The sequence below is a fragment of the Kryptolebias marmoratus genome, linkage group LG14 (assembly GCF_001649575.2).
Source record: "Kryptolebias marmoratus isolate JLee-2015 linkage group LG14, ASM164957v2, whole genome shotgun sequence".
Lineage (NCBI taxonomy): Eukaryota > Metazoa > Chordata > Actinopteri > Cyprinodontiformes > Rivulidae > Kryptolebias > Kryptolebias marmoratus.
In genome coordinates this window covers 155,048-173,174 of record NC_051443.1, presented here as the reverse complement: position 1 = coordinate 173,174, position 18,127 = coordinate 155,048, and the positions used below count along the sequence as shown (strand labels likewise).

Sequence of the window (18,127 nt, the reverse complement as noted above, 5' to 3'; positions counted from 1 at the left end):
TTGGTGTATCTATGTGTTTTAGTCTGGTAAGACTTGCTTGAATCAAAGCCCCTTAACTCTCTCATGCAGGAAAGAGATAAGTTCCAGTTTTTAAGGTCTAATACATCCTGCTAAGCAGCCTGGCTGATAGGTTAACTTTGAAATGTTTTTTTTTTTTATTTCATTGTTTAGCTTATGTAAAGCCTTCTCAACATTTACGGTGGATCTAAATGTATATTTCTGACAAAACACATTTGGTCAGAAATATGTTTGTCCCATGACTTCCTGTCATTGAATAAGAAAAAAATAATCATTTTTGTTTAACCTCTAATAATTTCAAAAAAGTTTAACAATTTCACAGAAGTTTGGAAATGCCCACTAAACCTATTGATTAAATTACAGAGTATTACTAAAGACATTTTTGGGGACAAAGATCAGTATGAATGGTTTGTAGTCTTTTTATATCAATGTGTTAAAATAATTGGGACTTCTACATCTTTACATTGGCTAATGATGGAGCCCATTCTTAAGGGATCACGTTTAGGATCATCTTGGGATAAAGTACCCATGATCTCTGGAGTTTTACAAAACAAGGGGGTAACTGCTCTTCAGCTTTGCCTTGAACAGATTGGAGCTGACATTGATAAGGCTATTGCTCTGACAAGATGCTGGAGAGGTTTTAAATAGCTTTATCAGAAGAGAGGTTATCCAGATGGTTTGATGGACTCCTAACAACTGACGAAACTCACAAGATGTGCATCAGGCACTAACTTTAAGACTATGAAGCTCTGGGTCCCCTGCTGGAGATGGACAGTAAGGTATGACTTCGCAAATGGAAAAACATTGTACCAAAGGTGTGCTAAGGCTCTAAATTGAGTAAGATTTAAAGACAAAAAAGACACAAGTTGGAGGAATTTCTTTAAAAGGTCAGTCTGACGTGAAACCTGTATGAAGTCTGTTATATAAACCCTGATTGACTCAAAATACCGAGGACTTTCTGTGACTGATTCTACATGGGATTACTGCAGTGAAACCTTTAGTATCAATTATAAATCCACATGTTTCAGATGAGTGCTCTTTTTATTCGGCAGGAGAGACAATTTTTTACTGTTTTGTACAATGTCCAGGATTACTGCCCTTATTTGGAGTATTCAGTGATATTTTAAATTTTTTTGGAGAATATTTTACTAGATTTGTATTCACATTTGGTTTTTCATATTGTATAAAGACAAAGAAGGGTGTTTGTTGAATTTTATATTTGGACATGCAGAATTGGCAATATATTTGAGTAGGAAAGAAAAGAGTAATGGGGAACAGAGTTGTGATTATCTGCACTTTAAGAGCATGTTGTGGGAGAGAGTGATACTCTTCACTCAAAATAATTCAGAACTTTTTGTAGATCTGTTGTAATTATTTTATTTTAAATATGGACCATAATTCTTTCCTTATGATATTTGAGAAGCACAATACTAAAAAAAAATTTTTAAAAATCAATCTAGTCATGCATTTTATTTACCCACTTCTCCATTCAGGGTCCCAGGGTCTCCAGCAGTCATTTTGTGAGAGGTGAGGTACACCCTAGACAGGTCGCAAATCCAGCACAAACACACATAGAAACAAATGAAACAAACATTCACACCTAGTGCCAATTAAGAGTTACCAGTTAATCTAACATGCATGTTTTGATCTGTGAGAGGAAACTGGAACATGCAAACTTCACACAGAAAGGCTCGTGCAAGAAGTAATAGGTAAATAGATAAAAAAAAAAATCACTACAACATTATAGAATTTTAAAAACCATATCTGCCACTCTTAAACAATGTAATGAGATATTATAACTATAATTTAGCATCTCATAATAATGAATTAGTATCTCAAATCTATGATTTAGCATCCTAAAGTTATGATTTAGCAGTTTGGAGTTATCTCATAATTATTACTTAGAGAATTGTTTTTTTCCAGAGTGGCGGAAATGAGCTTCCATACGTATCAGAAAATGCACATCAGTGATAAATTTCCAGATCGGTTCAGGCAATGATTTATCTGGATATAAGTCATATCCATGTAAGTCACTGGGTTCAGGTGTTCAGATGCTTTAAAACTGACTGTAGTGGAGACAACGGCCGCGCATGCGCACAAGCTCCTGTCCTCTCCTGCGGCTGACCGTCAGTGACCTCAGTCTTCGCAGTGGTGACACACATCCAGGACCGAAGAGGGAAGTAAAAACCTCACGGGGAGCGATGGCCGGCATTTTCGGGAAGATCTTCGTGGGTATTTATGTGGAGATAAAGCGAAGCGACGGTACGTAAGTCGGCCCCGCCCGCTCAGCTCGCCACAGCGGGAGCATCTTACTAGCTAAGCGGCTACTGGCTCCTGTCCGCTGCGCTTTAAGCGGGATGCAGTGAATAAAAACAACACTCGGTTGAATCTAACAGGGCCTTGAATAAACACGTGTTGTGCTGTGGTCTGTGAGCCATGCAGACTGAAGCCGGTGGGCCTCCCGGACAGCTAACAGCAGCCGGGCGGGTCCTGCCCCTGGACGGGAACACCTGCCCTGAGTTCTGTGCATCCTGGAGCAACCCCCCGGTGCAGAGTGTGGAGCATGCACCGGTTCGGACTGCAGCATCCAGCCTGAGAGTCACAGGCTGCGGGGTGCCTGCATGGGGCCTCACCCCTCAGAGCATTGCATCAAACCGGCCCATGATTAACAAAAACCTGCTTTTTGCTGCTCATGCTGCTCATGAAATTTGGTTTGACAAATGATGATGATGGCAGAATGATGAGCCGTTTTTGAGCATGACTGAAAGGCAATGTCCTTATGTCTCATCTGCCACACCCATTAGTGTCTCAGTCAAAGAGGAAGGTGTTCTGAGTCTGTCATCAAAATATCTCATGAACCACTCAACAGACTTTAATGAAAATCTCAGATAGGAATCATTGAATGTGCATCTACCACTAATTAACTTGGGAGGAAACCCCTTACAAGATGGCCCCCACAGCCAATCTACCTTAGATAACACAAAGAGTTAACACTGTTTGTCTGTTAGCAAAATATCTCATGAACAGCTAAAAAGTCCTTAATGAAAATTTGTTTGATGAACATTACATCTGATTAACTTTTGGAGTCAATGATTTAGTCATTTTAAAGATTTTGTACTAGACTTTGATGAGGTTGTGACTGAGACTGATTCCTAACACATATTCTGTGCTATTCGTTGTTTAAAACTTTAGCATTATTTGTTGGATTCAACCCTGTTTGTCCTTTATCAAAATTTCTCAACCCACTGGACAGATTTAAATGAAAAGTTCAGAATGTAATCACTGGATGTACCTCTGCAACTGATTACCCTTGAATCCAGTTACAGATGGCCACCAAAGCTGATCCACATTAGCCATCACAGGTTTGGTTATAACTCAGCCAATTTTTTAGACATTGAGCTAAAAATTGGTGTGGTGGTAGTAGCTGAGAATCTTTTACAGCACACACTCTTCCAACTTTTGTTATTGGACAAAATCAGGCATTATGTTATGTTTCAGAAATGGCTACAACTATATCAGTTTATAACATAAAGGATCCTAGTCTAAAACTCTGACATGAAAGGATGCTAGGCCTTTAAATATTTTACTGTTAAAATAAAATCTGTAAGAACTGAAAATGGAAGGCAGACATTACACCAGTTTATTTTTTGTGAATTATTTGCTTATGATGTTCTCAGTAAAAAATATATGTTAGATTCATTATGGGATGGTCCTAATTTAGGGCTTTAGCAAATCTGCCGTGTAGACACTAAGTTTAACCCTGTGCTCACGGACCATGTCCACATGTTCCCTCTGCAGGACGAATACACCAGGCCATGGTCACATCGCTGCACGAAGACAATGAGAGTGTGACTGTGGAGTGGATTGAGAATGGAGACACCAAAGGGAAAGAGGTACTGCTGCTGCAGACCTAAGATCTGCTTTCTGGCACTCACGAGCTTAGAAGAAATCAGACACTTGTCTGATCCGGATTCCCCCATGACAATCCTCACAATCGGCACAGAGATGTTGTAGCACCAAATCACAAAAACGTGAGATGTAGCATTTTCTGTGAAAATGAAGTATGAATGCTGAGTGCTGAATGACTTTGATCAAATTTGCTAAAGAAGTTGAAACCAAGTTGTTAAAGCCAAAATAAGCAAAATCCTAGCAAAACTTTAAAAGGAGCAAACCACAAGCTAAAAGCCAGAATTAGCAAAACCTAGCTAAAAGTAGCAAAACTGTAGCTAAAAGGAACAAAATAGTAACTAAAAGTAGCAAAACATTGGCTAAAAATTAAAAGGTAAAAGCTAAAGGTTACAAAAAGCAAACTAAAAAGTAAAAGTAACAAAAAGAAGTGTCAGAGCTAAAGATGTTGAGGTTCTCCTTGGGAGGGACGAGGATGGACAGGATTAGGAATGAGGTCATCAGAGGTACAGCACAGGTTGAACGACTGGGAGATAAAGTTAGAGGACAGACTGAGATGGTTTGGACATGTGCAGAGGAGGGACAGAAGGATGTTAGAGACAAAGAGGACAGACTGAGATGGTTTGGACATGTGCAGAGGAGGGACAGTGGAGATATTGTTAGAAGGATGTTAGAGATGCAGCTGTCAGGAAAAAGAAAAAGAGGAGATACATGGATGCAGTTAGAGAGGACATGGAGGACAGAAGATGCAGAAAACAGTTAGATGGAGGAGGATGACTCACTGTGGCGAACCCTGAAAAGGGAACGGCAGAAAGAAAATGAAGAAGAAGAGGATGATACAGGGATTAAGCTGACACTGCTTTTAAGAAATAAAGCCAAAGTTTTATCCAATCAGGCCCTCGTCCGTCCCACTGCACTCACACGTCTCTGTCCTTCCACGCTCAAATAGTTCTGAGTTTGTTTTTTGGGTCACTTTTGCCGATCTCAAGCCCATATAGAGGATGAAAGTCAGAACTATGATATTCAAAAGAAAGACAGGAGAGCTTATATGAATAAGTAGCTTCCAGTGGGGAGCTGTGTGTGATGTGTCTCTGTTGGAAAAATGGTTAGCATGTCCACCTCACATGAACCCATGTCTGGGTTCGATCCTTGGTCACTGTCATTATTATTAGTATTATATTCAAACCAAAACTCTTTGTCTTTTTGTAAATAGCAACAGCAATGTTTCTGTAATATTTAGGACCTTCTTTAAACATCTCAGTAGCTCATAATTTCTGTTGACAGACACCACAAGAAATGTTTTTGTTTGATTTAGTGGACTTATTTAATGAACGCTTTGTTAGAAAACGATGTACTTTGACTAAGGGCATATGCATACTATTATCATCTTTACTCATGTAAAAACCTACGTGAAGTGACTGATACACAGAAAAAACCCTTTCAAATGTATGTGTATGGGTGGGGTTGTGATTAATTGTAGAAAAAAAAGTCAGTTCTAAGATTTTCTCTCTCGTTTTGGCTTTAATCCTTGTGTTTCAGCCTGTTTTAAAGATGCAGTTGTTCTGCCATTGCTGAAGAAACCTAACCTTGACTCATCTGTCTTTTCAAATTTCAGACCAATTTCAAAACTTGCTTTTTTAATCAAAAATCCTAGAAAGGTTAGTATTTATGCAGCTGCAGTTCTTTTTAATTCTGGTTTTAAAGCCCTTTACACCACTGAAACTGCACTTTTAAAAAGTCTTTAATGATCTTTTATTTGTTCCAGATTCAGCTGTTGTTTTGCTTTTTGACCTGACAGCTGACCAAATCATTCTGATCTACTGGCTGAAGCACTGTGATATCAAAGGCTCTTCACAAGACTGATTCAGCTCTTGCTTATGCCTCAGATCGATCTGGAGAGCATCTTTGCTTTAAACCCAGATGTCGGTCCTGATGAAGAAATCCCACAGAGTCCTGAAGCTCCTCTTCCTCCATCTGGTGTTGCCAAACCCAGCAAAGTCCCAAAGGTTTGCTTCTCACTGCACCCTGCTCAGCCCGCTCATAAACGTTTCTGTGGGATTTCAAGAAAGCATCTAACATTGAATAACATAATTTGGAAATGACTTGATCTATTTAATTTTCAGATATTTTTCTAGACAACATTACATTTATTGTTAAAGGAAAAATCATTGCCTAACCTTTAACAATTAAACATTCATTTTAAACTTTGAACAGTTAATCAGAATCAGAAACTAATGCTGTTTAAGTACAAACTAGTGTTTTTCATGTGTTTAATTAAATGATCTTTGTCATTTATTTAATACATTAGTCAACGTGTATCTTTCCATAGTGGAAAATATGAAACTGTCTGACATTTAATCAAAAATGATGTTTTCCAAAAGTCATAAAGGCTTTTTGGTACTTAAAGTAATGATGTTATTAGTAAGAAACGATTGTAGACAATTTAAGTGTTGTCTACACTACCCCAACAATATTTGTTTGTTTATACTCTATTTAGAACTTGACCGTTGCTCTTTTTCAGACCCGACGAGTCACAGCAATACCCAAGCCTGAAAATGCTGTACGGGAGAACAGAGGTATGTTTCAATCTGAGCTGAATGACACCAGGTGGTGTACTGATCTCCACACCGAACATTTCCACAGAAAATGGTCACTTTAGTGCAGTGCACTGCTTCAGTGACACTATTGAACACTTGTTGGTGCCATGAGTACAAAGTAGTTTACACAGTGCTGTGAAAAAATACTTGTCCCCTTACAGACTTTTTCCTGTTTCTTTGGTCACACCTAAAAATTTTAGATCATCAATCAAATGTTCTATTTCATCTTTACTGACCGCCAGAGATGATGCTTAAAGCACTGAATGATCATTCTTGCGCATGCACAGGTCGAGTATTTCATGTCAACAAAGTCACGTGTGACCCAGGTGAGTCTATATAATCACGTGACACCAGTAGCTCCGTCCCTTTTTATCTTCTTGCTCACAGGTCGTTGAATGCAGGTGGTAAGAGTGCTGATTAGTGCTTGTTTAAATCTCAACGAACTGGTTTCCGGCTTCCTCTCTGTTTGTTTACAAACACTGGACAAGATTGCTCCATTGAAGAGCCGGCGCACCAAACCTGCACCCGAGCCCTGGCTGAATGACGTCACTCGCACTGCCAGGCGTGAGTGCAGGAGAGCGGAGCGCAGGTGGAAAAAGGACAGGCTACATGTTTCTCTTGGTATTCTCAAAGAGAGCCTTCCACAGCTCCTCTTCCATATGGGGTTCCCCAGGGCTCAACCCTTGGCCCTCTTTTATTTGCTCTCTACCTTCGCCCTCTCGGCTGTTTTTAGAAAGCATGGCATTTCATTCCACTGCCATGCTGATGATTGCCAGATCTATTTTCCCTTGGCACAAAATAACACAGTCCAGCAACTTACGCACTGTCTTAACGATATTAAAGCATGGTTTTCTTTTAATTTCCTTAGTCTTAATGAGAACAAGACAGAAGTTATGTTGTTTGGACCGAGTTGTTGTTCCTCTCCCAGTGTAGATCTTGAACAACTTGGCCCCACCATATCTATCTGAGCTGCTTCAGCCTTACTGCCCGCCCCGATCCCTAAGATCAGCTGATCAGTCACTGCTGACAGTCCCTAAAACTAGGCTGAAGCTCAGAGGAGACAGAGCATTTGCTGTTGCTGCTCCCAAGCTCTGGAAAAATTTACCCCTGAGTGTCAAACAGGCCTCCTCTCTTCCTGTTTTTAAATCTCTTTTAAAAACACACTTTTATTCTTTGGCTTTTAACACACCGTGATTTTTGTCTTTCTTGGCACCTATAACATACCTGCTGTGAACCCGTATGTGTATGTCTCTTTTTATCTATTTATCTGTTTATTTGTTTTATCTATCTATTGTACAGCACTTTGGCTACCCCTGTGGTTCTTAAAATGTGCTATAGAAATAAAGTTGATTGATTTTGGGGAGGTACAGCAGAGTGGATGTGGACTTGTTTGCTTCCTGGGAGACAATGCACGGCAAGCTGTGGCTCTCTGGCAGACAGAAACAGCCCTCTGGGCTGGGATGTACTGGCCCATGACTGGCCCTGCACTCTGCTCTATGCCTTTCCCCTGCTACTCCTGATAGGCCGAACACTTCTGACTGTCCTTTAGGAAGGACATCCTCTCCTCTTGGTAGCCCCTTTCTGGCCCACGAGGACCTGGTTTCATCTGCTGCAGCTCTCCAATGCCCCTTCCCCCCAGGAAGGACTTTCTGTCCCAGCTTGGGGGTCAGATTCTCACCCCAACCCTAGTCGCCTTCAGCTCTGGTTCTTGGGCTCTGCGGGGCCTGGTGTCACCTTCCAAACAATATGGTGGGGAGGTAGGTATGGCATACCATGTCTAATGCCAGGGCCCTTCCACCCGCTTGCTATACACTTATAAGTAGAAGGTTTTCGACAGCGGTACCGGAATGAGGATGCTGTTTACTGCCCTATTCCTGTTGTTCTTAGCTTCCTCCTGGAGCTACTTAACCAAGGTTGGTCTCCATCCATGCTTAAGGTGTATACTGCTGCTATTTCTTGTTGGCATGCGGGGCTAAATGGTGACATCGTGGGCCGTCACAAAGACGTGTCCTTCTTCCTGAGGGGCGCCTGTCATTTACGCCCACCCAGGCTTAGTGTGTTTCCTGTGTGGGACCTCTCATTGGTCCTTGCTGCCCTGCGGTCTCCACTGTTTGAACCCTTGACGAAGGTGGACTTTGGTTACTTTTCTAAGAAGACTGCATTTCTCCTGGCTATGGCTTCAGTGAAACGTGTGGGGGATCTTCAGGCCTTGTTGGGCCATGACTCCTGCTGCCGGTGGAACCTTAATGGCTCGGGTGTCACCCTTTTGGCCTAGTGCAGAGTTCTTGCTTAAGGTAGCCTCATCTGCAAACCGCTTCATGCCCCTACAACTTGACCGCTTTTGCACTGGGGGTTCTAGCGACTGCCTATGCCCTGTCCGAGTGCTGGAGACATACATTAGGGTGACGGCCAGTCTGCGCTGTTCTAATAGCCTGTTTGTCTGTTACGCTGGGCCCCGCAAGGGTCAGGCCCTTTCAAAAGTAGGTTGGATAGTGGATGTAGTGGAGCAGGCTTGTACTTTGCAGGGCCGTCAACATCCCACGGAGATGCAATGTCATTTTACCAGAGGCCTTAGTACCTCTTGGGCGGAAATGACTGGCGTCTCACTGGAGGCCATCTGTGCTGCTGCCTTCTGATACCTTTGTGAGATTCTACAGAGTTGGAGGGGATCTTGTTGCAGCGCCCGTCTCCGTCTCAGTGAGGTGGGCTCACTTTTTTCTCTTTTTTTTCTATTTTTGATCCCTCGGGACTCTGTTAGTATTTGTCATCGAGTGCTATAAGCACCATCTCTGGCGGTCAGTAAGGATGAAAAAGAACAAAAGTTACGACTGTAACTATGGTTCTATGAATCCTGGATGACAGCCAGAGCACTCGGTCCCTTGGTATCATCGTGTTTTTGTGAGAAGATCAAGGGACGGAGCTACCGGTGTCACATAATTATATAGACTCACCTGGGTCACATGTGACTTTGTTGACATGAAATACTTGACCTGTGCACAAGAATGATCATTAGTGCTTTAAGCACTGCCTCTGGCGGTCATCAGATGTAATAGGACACACACCTTTTGTCTCGTCAGTCCACAGAATATTTTCCAAACGTCTTGAAGATCATTAATATATTTTTTGGCAAATGTGAGATGGGTCTTTGTGATGTTTTTGCTCAGCAGTAGTTTTGGCATTGGATCTCTCGCATGAAGGCCATTTTTGCTCTTTGTCTATTTCTTATTGTTTAATCATGAACTCTGACCTTAACTGAAGCAGGTAAAGCCTGCAGGGCATTTGATGTTGATCTTATAGGACCTCCTGGATGAGTTGCAGTCTTAAAGGCATTTTTAGTCAACTGGCCATTTCTGGGAAGATTCACCACTGTACCATGTTTTCTCCATTTGTGGATAACAGCTTATTTAACTGACTTCTTGATTCTACAGGTCAGTAATTAGGCATGTAAAAGTGACAAAAAAAGCTACAAACAAAAGAAATACGTAACGTATCAAAAACTTTTAAGGAAAAATTTCAATTAAATATAGTAGAATTTAAAATTAATGCTTTACAATTCTGGGTTAGTTAAAGCCCATAGGCAATGGGGCAATAATATTTAAACTTGTCTGTGTATGGGAGTCTCTATGTGTGTGTATTCAAAAACAACTGGACTTCTATTCTGTAGTTGAAGACATTTCGCTTCTTATCCAAGGAGCTTTCTCAATTCAGAGAATTGTTTTTTGTTTTTTAACCTTTTTTTTGAATTTCCCATGGCCTGGATGACTGAGAATCTAGAATCTACACCAGCATATGTGTATGTATGTTTGAATGTGTGTTGGTTTGTCTGTTGGCAAATTATCTCAAGAACCACTGGATGGATTTTAGTAAAACTTTCAGAAATGGACTGACTTTTGGAGTCAGTCCATTTCAAAAGGCCACCCTGGTTAATCAAACAAATTAAGGAAGAAAGAGCGTTTTATGAACTTCTCAGTTGCTGTAAACTGACTAATTATTTTGTGCATTTATGTGAATTTTCTTATTTTGAATGTCAATACTGCGTTTAGAGAGTTTATAGGAAAAGATAAGTTTTTGTTTTTGCTGGATTATTTTTTGGCTGAAGTAACCCTTCTGCTCGTCCAAGAAGTGACCTCAGTAAACTGTTCTCTTCAGCTGCAGCTGTGGGAACCACCCGAGCCCGTCCCAGCCAGTACAGCCAAGCTGCAGAACCACCTCCACCCTCCATAGCTTCTCAGCCTGCAGTCAACCAGACGCTGATGCAACAGCAGAACGGTAAGGTTTGCTTTTGACAGGTCATGTCAGAGTGGGTTCAGTTTCCATTCAGCTTTGATTCTATGTGGCACTTGGAGAGGAGGGGGTGTCTTCTGTCTCTGTTGTTGCTTTCTGATGCAAAGCAGCCAGATGCAGTGATGTCACGCTCCAACACAGCTGTGTGCTTCGTCAGCTCAAAGCCTCTTTCACTGCCTTTTCACTTCTCATTGCAGCACTTGTTTCTTTTATTCTGTGGCCTTTTAGAAAACTATTAGTGCAGAATCAAGATTTAAAAAACAACAACTCGCAACCATTTATTATATGTATTTATTTATTCATTTTTATCATTTTGAATAGTCTCAAAGGGGAAACAATAGTGTTATATTTGTTTCTTTTACTGTTTTTAAATACAGTCCCTAAACTTTTTGTCCTCTTTCTGCAGCTCTCTCTGGTATGTGAATGTCGCCATCTCATGTTTATTTTACATCTTAAAGAAAACAACTAATCACCCAATGCTGTTTCTTTTAGTTTTATAAAACCAGTTTAAAACAAACAAATAAAACAAATTTGAGATGAGTGTTTTTCTCGATTGGAATTGAAGAGACATACCTTGGGCAGTGAATTCTCACCCTCCGAATCTTTATCAGCAAGGATACACTGCCTGGCTAAAGAAAATTCTGCAATGTCACAAGATTTATTTCCATCCAGTGTTGCATTAATTTTTCACCAAGATTCTGCATTGATGATGGTGGAGTCTGACCTTCTCCAGCACATCCCAAAGATTCTCAGTGGGGTTAAGGTCTGGACTCTGTGGTGGCCAATCCATGTGTGAAAATGATGTCTCTCACTCCCTGAACCACTCTTTCACAATTCGAGCCTTATGAATCCTGGCATTGTCATCTTGGAATATGCTCGTGGCATCAGGGAAGAAAACATCCATTGATGGAATAACCTGGTCCTTCAGTATATTCAGGTAGTCAGCTGACCTTTGACCTCATTCTTTGAGCAAATACTGTTGCTGAACCTGGACCTGAGCAACTGCAGCAACCCCAGATCATAGCACTGCCCCCACAGGCTTGGACAGTAGGCAACACTTCACCTGCCTCTCTTCTTATCCTGATGCTCCCATCACTCTGGAACAGGGTCAATCTGGACTCATCAGACCACATGACCTTCTTCCACTGCTCCAGAGTCCAATCTTTATGTTTCGCAGCAAATTAAAGCCTTTTTTTCTGGTTAGCCTCACTGGTTAGTGGTTTTCTTAAGGCTACACAGCTGTTCAGTCCCAATCCCTTGAGTTTCCTTCACATTGTGTGTGTGGAGATGCTCTTACTTTCACTATTAAATGTAGCCCAGAGTTCTACTGTTGTTTTTCTTTGATTTGTTTTCACCAAACATTTAAGTGATCACGATCACGATGGTTCAGGATTTTTTTCCAGCCACATTTCTTCCTCGAAGACGATGGGTCCCCACTATCCTTCCAGTTTTTAATAATGCGTTTGACAGTTCTTAACTCAATTTTCGTAGTTTCTGCAATCTCCTTAGATGTTTTCTCTGCCTGATGCCAATGATTTGACCCTTCTCAAACAGACTGACATCTTTTCCACGACCACAGGATGTGTCTTTCAACATGGTTGTTTAAGAAATGAGAAGCAGCTCATTGCACCAGTTGGGGTTAAATAACTTGTTGCCAGCTGAAACATAATCACCCATGCAGTAATTATCCAATAGGAGGCTCGCACCTATTTGCTTACTTAAATCCAGGTGGTGTTTCTGCTAATAAAGATTTGGAGGGTGATAATTCAAAGAAGCACACCGTAGATACTGGTTCTTGCTCTGGTGTTCAGATCCTAGATATTGATTATCTTTGTGTGATGCTTCCTTCTCTCATATTTTCTCAGCTCTAAGTGGATCTACTGCCATTGAGAGTACACTTTGGATGGTGTGGTAGAGAATACCCTGTTTATCCTCCTGGCTTTGAGGCATAATTTGGCTGTAGAGCCTCATGTATGGACAAGTTGGTGTATTTCTGAGTGGATCCTTGATCCTTGAGAGCACCCTTCTGTTGCTGGGCCAGCTGGCAGATTTCTCTCCATGATGGACTTTGTGTCAGTAGGGATACTTAATCAACAGTGTTGAGTGACTTCTTATTTGTTGTCATGCATTGACAGTGAAATAATTCTAAACCTATGAGGATCGGTCCTGCAATTCAGTGAAAAATCTATTGAATCTATTGAATATCTGAAATATAACTCAACATCCAATAAATGTTGAAGTTTTGTATTTTGATATTAAACTAATGTTTGGACATGTAGGGCTCCAAGTTTAACAAAAGATATGGAAGAACTTAAGCTGTCATTGAATGTCATGTCAGAAGAACAAAGTAAGGTGGTGAAGCAACAAACCAGTTTGATGCGTTTGATTGGAGAAGTTCAACAACTGAAAGCAATTATCAAGGAAAAGGATGAGAAGATAGACAAGTTGGAAAAAAGAGTGGAGGATCTGGAACAGTGCAAGAAAAGAGGACGTGGTGATATCTGGACTTAAAACAACACATCGCACACATGCAGGGACAACAGCGGAGGACAAGAAGGGGGAAGATGCACCACCAGATGAACTACTTTCTGTTGAGCAGCAAGTCATCAAGTTTTCCAGCAGCAAAGGCATTTTGCTCGATAGTAAAACTATTTTGGCTTGTTATACAGTACCGCAAAAAGTAAATGCAAATCTGGATAAAGGTAAAAAAAGACCAAATATCATCCTTCGATTTGTGAGTACAAAACACAAAACTGAACTGCTAAAAGTTGTTAAAAAAACTAAAAGGAACAGATGTGTTTGTGAATGAACATCTCACAAACAGATTGCTTACCAAGCCAGGGTACTGAAGGAGAAAAACATACAAGCTACATGGATTAGGAAATGTAAGACACTGATAAAACTTAATGGTTCCCCTGAGCAAGCTAAGGTTGTAAACCTTCGAAATCTTGTTGAGTTGGGGAAATATAGATGAACAGAGTAATATTGATTTGATATTTTAGGGTTACAGTATTTTTTTCTCTTTTTTCTTTTTTTTTTTGTTTTGTTCTCGGTTTTGAATATATTGATATAGATGAAGATTATATTATTTAGCCATGAGTCAAAAAATGCAATTTAAATGTTTTGATCCCACAGATCATAAATTTGATGAAATAGGGACTGATATATTTCAGTTACAATATTAAACAGCATTGTGAATATTATTCTGAATATAGTAATAATGTGGGGTTGGGAAACTTTATTAATTCACTTTAATAGTAGGAGTATGTACAGTAATTTTTCTCAGATAAAAAGTTACCTCCAAAAATTTGATGAGAAATTTAGTGTGGTCACAATATCAGAAACCTGGATCACTGAGGGTTTAGATGGATATCAAATGTTTAGTCAGAATAGGTTAAACAAAAGGAGAGGTGGTGCTGCACTGTTTGTTAGGTCTGAATTGAGATGTACGGTTATTGCTAAAATGACATTTTCAGTTGATAATTTAATGGAATGTTTATCAGTTAAAACTGAGGGTAATAGATCTGGGAACATGTTAATTAGTTGTGTTTATCGAACTCCTGAGTAATCATAGATGAGTTTTGTAAGAAAATATTAGAGACGTATGAAAGGCACAATGAAAAGTTTACTTTTATTTGTGGAGATTTTAACATTGACTTGTTGAAATGCAGTGAGCATACTTAAATGGCAGAATTTATAAATACAATGTTTGATTTAGGATTCTGTCCGTTAATTTTAAGACCTACACGAATAACTAAAGACAGTGTCATTGATTGATAATATTTTTATAAATAAGTTTAATGTGAAGATAAAAAGTGGGTTGTTGGTCACTGATATAACTGATCATCTGCCAGTGTTTACTATGTTGGATATTAGTAATCAGTTTGATTTAAATATGACAAATTACTAATTTAATTGGAGTAAAATCACCTGGAGCTGTGGAAGAAATTAAAATAGAATTATTGAATTATAATTGGCAAATTGTTTTATGTTGATGATGGTAATGAGTCATATAATATGTTTTTGGAAATATTTGTAAGAATTTATAATTATTATTGTCCCATTAAAGAATATAAACAAACATCAAAACAGAGATTGACACCCTGGATGACAAAGAGTTTGGAGAAGGCGTGTAAAAATAACAATAAGTTATATAAGGACTTCATTAAGGGTCCAACTCAGGAAAAAGAAGAAAAATATAAAATATATAAAAATAGGTTAACATCAGTATTGAGAAAGCAAAAACAAGATTATTATGATCGGTTAATACAAAAATATAGTAATGATATTAAGGGTACCTGGAATATAATTAATAGTATTATTAAAAATAACAAAGGTAGAGATTTTCCAATAAGTATTAAATATAACAACATTATAGTGAAAAAAAGAGGGTATTGTTGAAATGAAGATGGCAAATATGTTTCCAGTCCTTAAAAAGTGGTGACAAGCAAATACTTACAAACTACAGGCCGATACCATTGCTACAGCAATTTTCAAAAATTTTGGAACAATTATTTATAAAAAGGTTGGATTCATTTCTTAATAAAAAAAGATACTGAATGAGCACCAGTGTGGCTTCAGAAATAACTGCTCAACTTTATCTGTGACGGAGTTGGTGGAACATTTAGGCTTAATGCTGTAGGTGTGTTTGTTGATTTATGGAAGGCATTTGATACTATTGACCGTGTACCATTATTAGACAAATGTGAACTGTTTGGCCTACGGGGGTTTACATATCAATGGTTAAAGAGTTATTTGAGTACTAGATTACAGTATTGTACAAATTAACAATATGAAATCAAAAACTGAAATAGTAAAATGTGGTCTTCCTCAAGGCTCAGTTTTAGGACCTAAATTATTTATACTTTATTTAAATGATATTTTTGCAGTATCCAGTATTTTGAAGTCTATAATGTTTGCTGATTATACAAATTTATTTTTTTCTGGAAAAAATATGGATGAAATAATAAAAACAGTAGAAAAGGAGTTAGTTGAGTTGAAAATATGGTTTGGTTACAATAAATTGTCATTAAATGAAAGGAAAACCAAATTCATGGTATTTTCTGGTAATGGAATCTTTAATAATGTAAAGCTATGTATAAATAGAGTTAAAATTGAAAGAGTTTATGAGACAAAATGTTTAGAGATTACTATAGATAATAAACTTAGTTGGAAGCCTCATATTCAATACATTAGAAATAAAGTTGCAAAAACAATTGGAATATTGTTTAAAATGAAAGATTTAATAAATGTTAAAGGCTTGCATATTATATATTTCTCTTTGGTTAAGCCTTATTTGTCTTATTGCTTGGAAATATGGGGAAATGCAAGTAAAACAACCATTGATATTTTAGTTAAGTTGCAAAAAAAAAACCTATACGGCTTATTAATAAGGTGGGATATTTTAAACCAACTGATAAACTCTTTATTCAAAGTAATACATTAATATTTAAAGATATTGTATATATAAAGATATTGGAAATAATGCATAAAGCACGGAACAAAAGTCTTCCTTCCGGTATTCAGAAATTATTTAAGTTAAGACAGAATAAATATAATTTGCGAGGTTTGTTTATATTTGAATGCGCCAAAGAGAAAAGTCAGGTAAAAAAGTCAAGGTGTGTTTCAGTTATTGGTGTGAAACTATGGAATGACGTGAATGATGATTTTAGGTTATGTTCTTTTTGGTGAATTATAAAATAACTTGATAAAATCTTACACTGTTAGTTAGATATATATAGGTATTGTGAAGATATCTTGGTAGGTTGTTAGGTACTGAAGTAGGGTCGGCAAGAATAAGCTTTGGCTTCAGCCTGTTCCTTTTTTGGTAAATTATGGGTTTGTTTATTGTCTTTTTTTTTCTTGTGTTTAATGTTGATAATTTACGAAACAAAAATGAAATGATTGATGGATTGAGTTCTCTGCCCTCGTCCATGAGTGTCCTGTTCCAGTAGCCCATTTCTCATCAGAATGTCCTGGTTCCTTCACATCTTACATGGACCTTTACAATCTGAGCGATGTCCAAACCAACAGGGTATCATTTTTATGTTTCTCACATATTATAGAACTGAGGTTGGTCGGAGGTTGACACCAGGATTTAATCCCTGAAACCCTGATTAAAGTTGTGTGACTTAAGTGCAGCAACCCAGTCTTTGATTGTGACCTTACTCATACCTAGATGCATCCACATACCAAAATGGAAGTCAGTACATCACTTAGTTTTGAAGTTATCCAGCTCAAAAGGTTTACGTATACATGACGGTGGCCATCTTAGATTTTGACGTGGCAAGTCAGTTTGCAGTTTTCGATAGCGACCTTACTAATGCATAGACATATCCACATACCAAAATCAAAGTCGGTAAGCCACTTATTTTTCCAAGTTAAACAGCTCACAAGATGAATGGATGGTGGGTATTTCCAAGTCCTCTCTTCACATTGTGATGGGGGACAAAGAAATAGATTTGGATTTATTTTAAAACATACACATACTATTAGTATGCACATACTACTAGTACTACTGCTTAAATAATATCACATATTGCCTAATAATGATTTTATTTAGGTGTAACATTACCATATGTTAATGTTATACTGTTACACCTAAATAAAATCACACATATATATATATATATATATATATATATATATATATATATATATATGTGTGATTTTATATATATATATATATATATATATATATATATATATATATATATATATATATATTATTTTAATGTACATATATAAAAAAGGAAACAGAAAACACAAGGGAACATGCTGACAGTCAGTCTAAAATCTGTCACCTTTTTCCTGCAGTCAGGACAGATTTTAAACCAATATCAGCAAAATCAGCTTTTAATTTAAAGCAAATTTTCACTTATATTGAAGATCAAGGATAAACTTTTAATTTGTTCACAAATATTAAAATTAATTTTAAAATTTACAGCAGAGAGTCAACAGGCTGTTTTAAACCATTGATTTCTTAAAAGCAATGGAAATGTTGTCAACAAGCGTGAGTGAATTACATTGCTGATGTTTGTTAGCTGTAACCTGATGTGATCATAAACAGAGTATCAATAACTCCCAAACTCACGTCTAAAAGCATGTCAGAAAACCAACATGTAGACAGAGCCTGGTCTAAATAAATATACAGCCTGCTAAAAAATACTACTAAATTTATTGATAAATAAATTAAATATATTTGACAACTGTAATCACAAACTATTTAGGTCAGTAGATAGTCTACATTCACTTAGCAGCTAATTATTCAATTTATGTTGTTTGTTTCTCAGCATATTTTAAAAAAATGTCCCAGTACAATT

General features: G+C 38.1%; 1 protein-coding gene across 2 annotated transcripts in view; it reads left to right on the top strand.

Moving 5' to 3' along the window:
* Nucleotides 1-2,029: 2,029 nt before the first annotated feature.
* LOC108250958 (kinesin-like protein KIF2A) overlaps nt 2,030-18,127 on the top strand; it is a 43,511-nt gene continuing 27,413 nt past the window's right edge. Inside the window, exons 1-5 of one of the 2 annotated variants that reach the window (XM_037979627.1) lie at nt 2,030-2,280; nt 3,817-3,911; nt 5,811-5,930; nt 6,446-6,500; nt 10,671-10,790. In XM_037979627.1, the coding sequence (XP_037835555.1) occupies nt 2,109-2,280; nt 3,817-3,911; nt 5,811-5,930; nt 6,446-6,500; nt 10,671-10,790 (562 nt within the window). In that variant the 5' untranslated portion in view covers nt 2,030-2,108. The remainder of the gene's footprint in view (nt 2,281-3,816; nt 3,912-5,810; nt 5,931-6,445; nt 6,501-10,670; nt 10,791-18,127) is intronic. The other variant, XM_017441075.3, reaches the window with a different exon arrangement.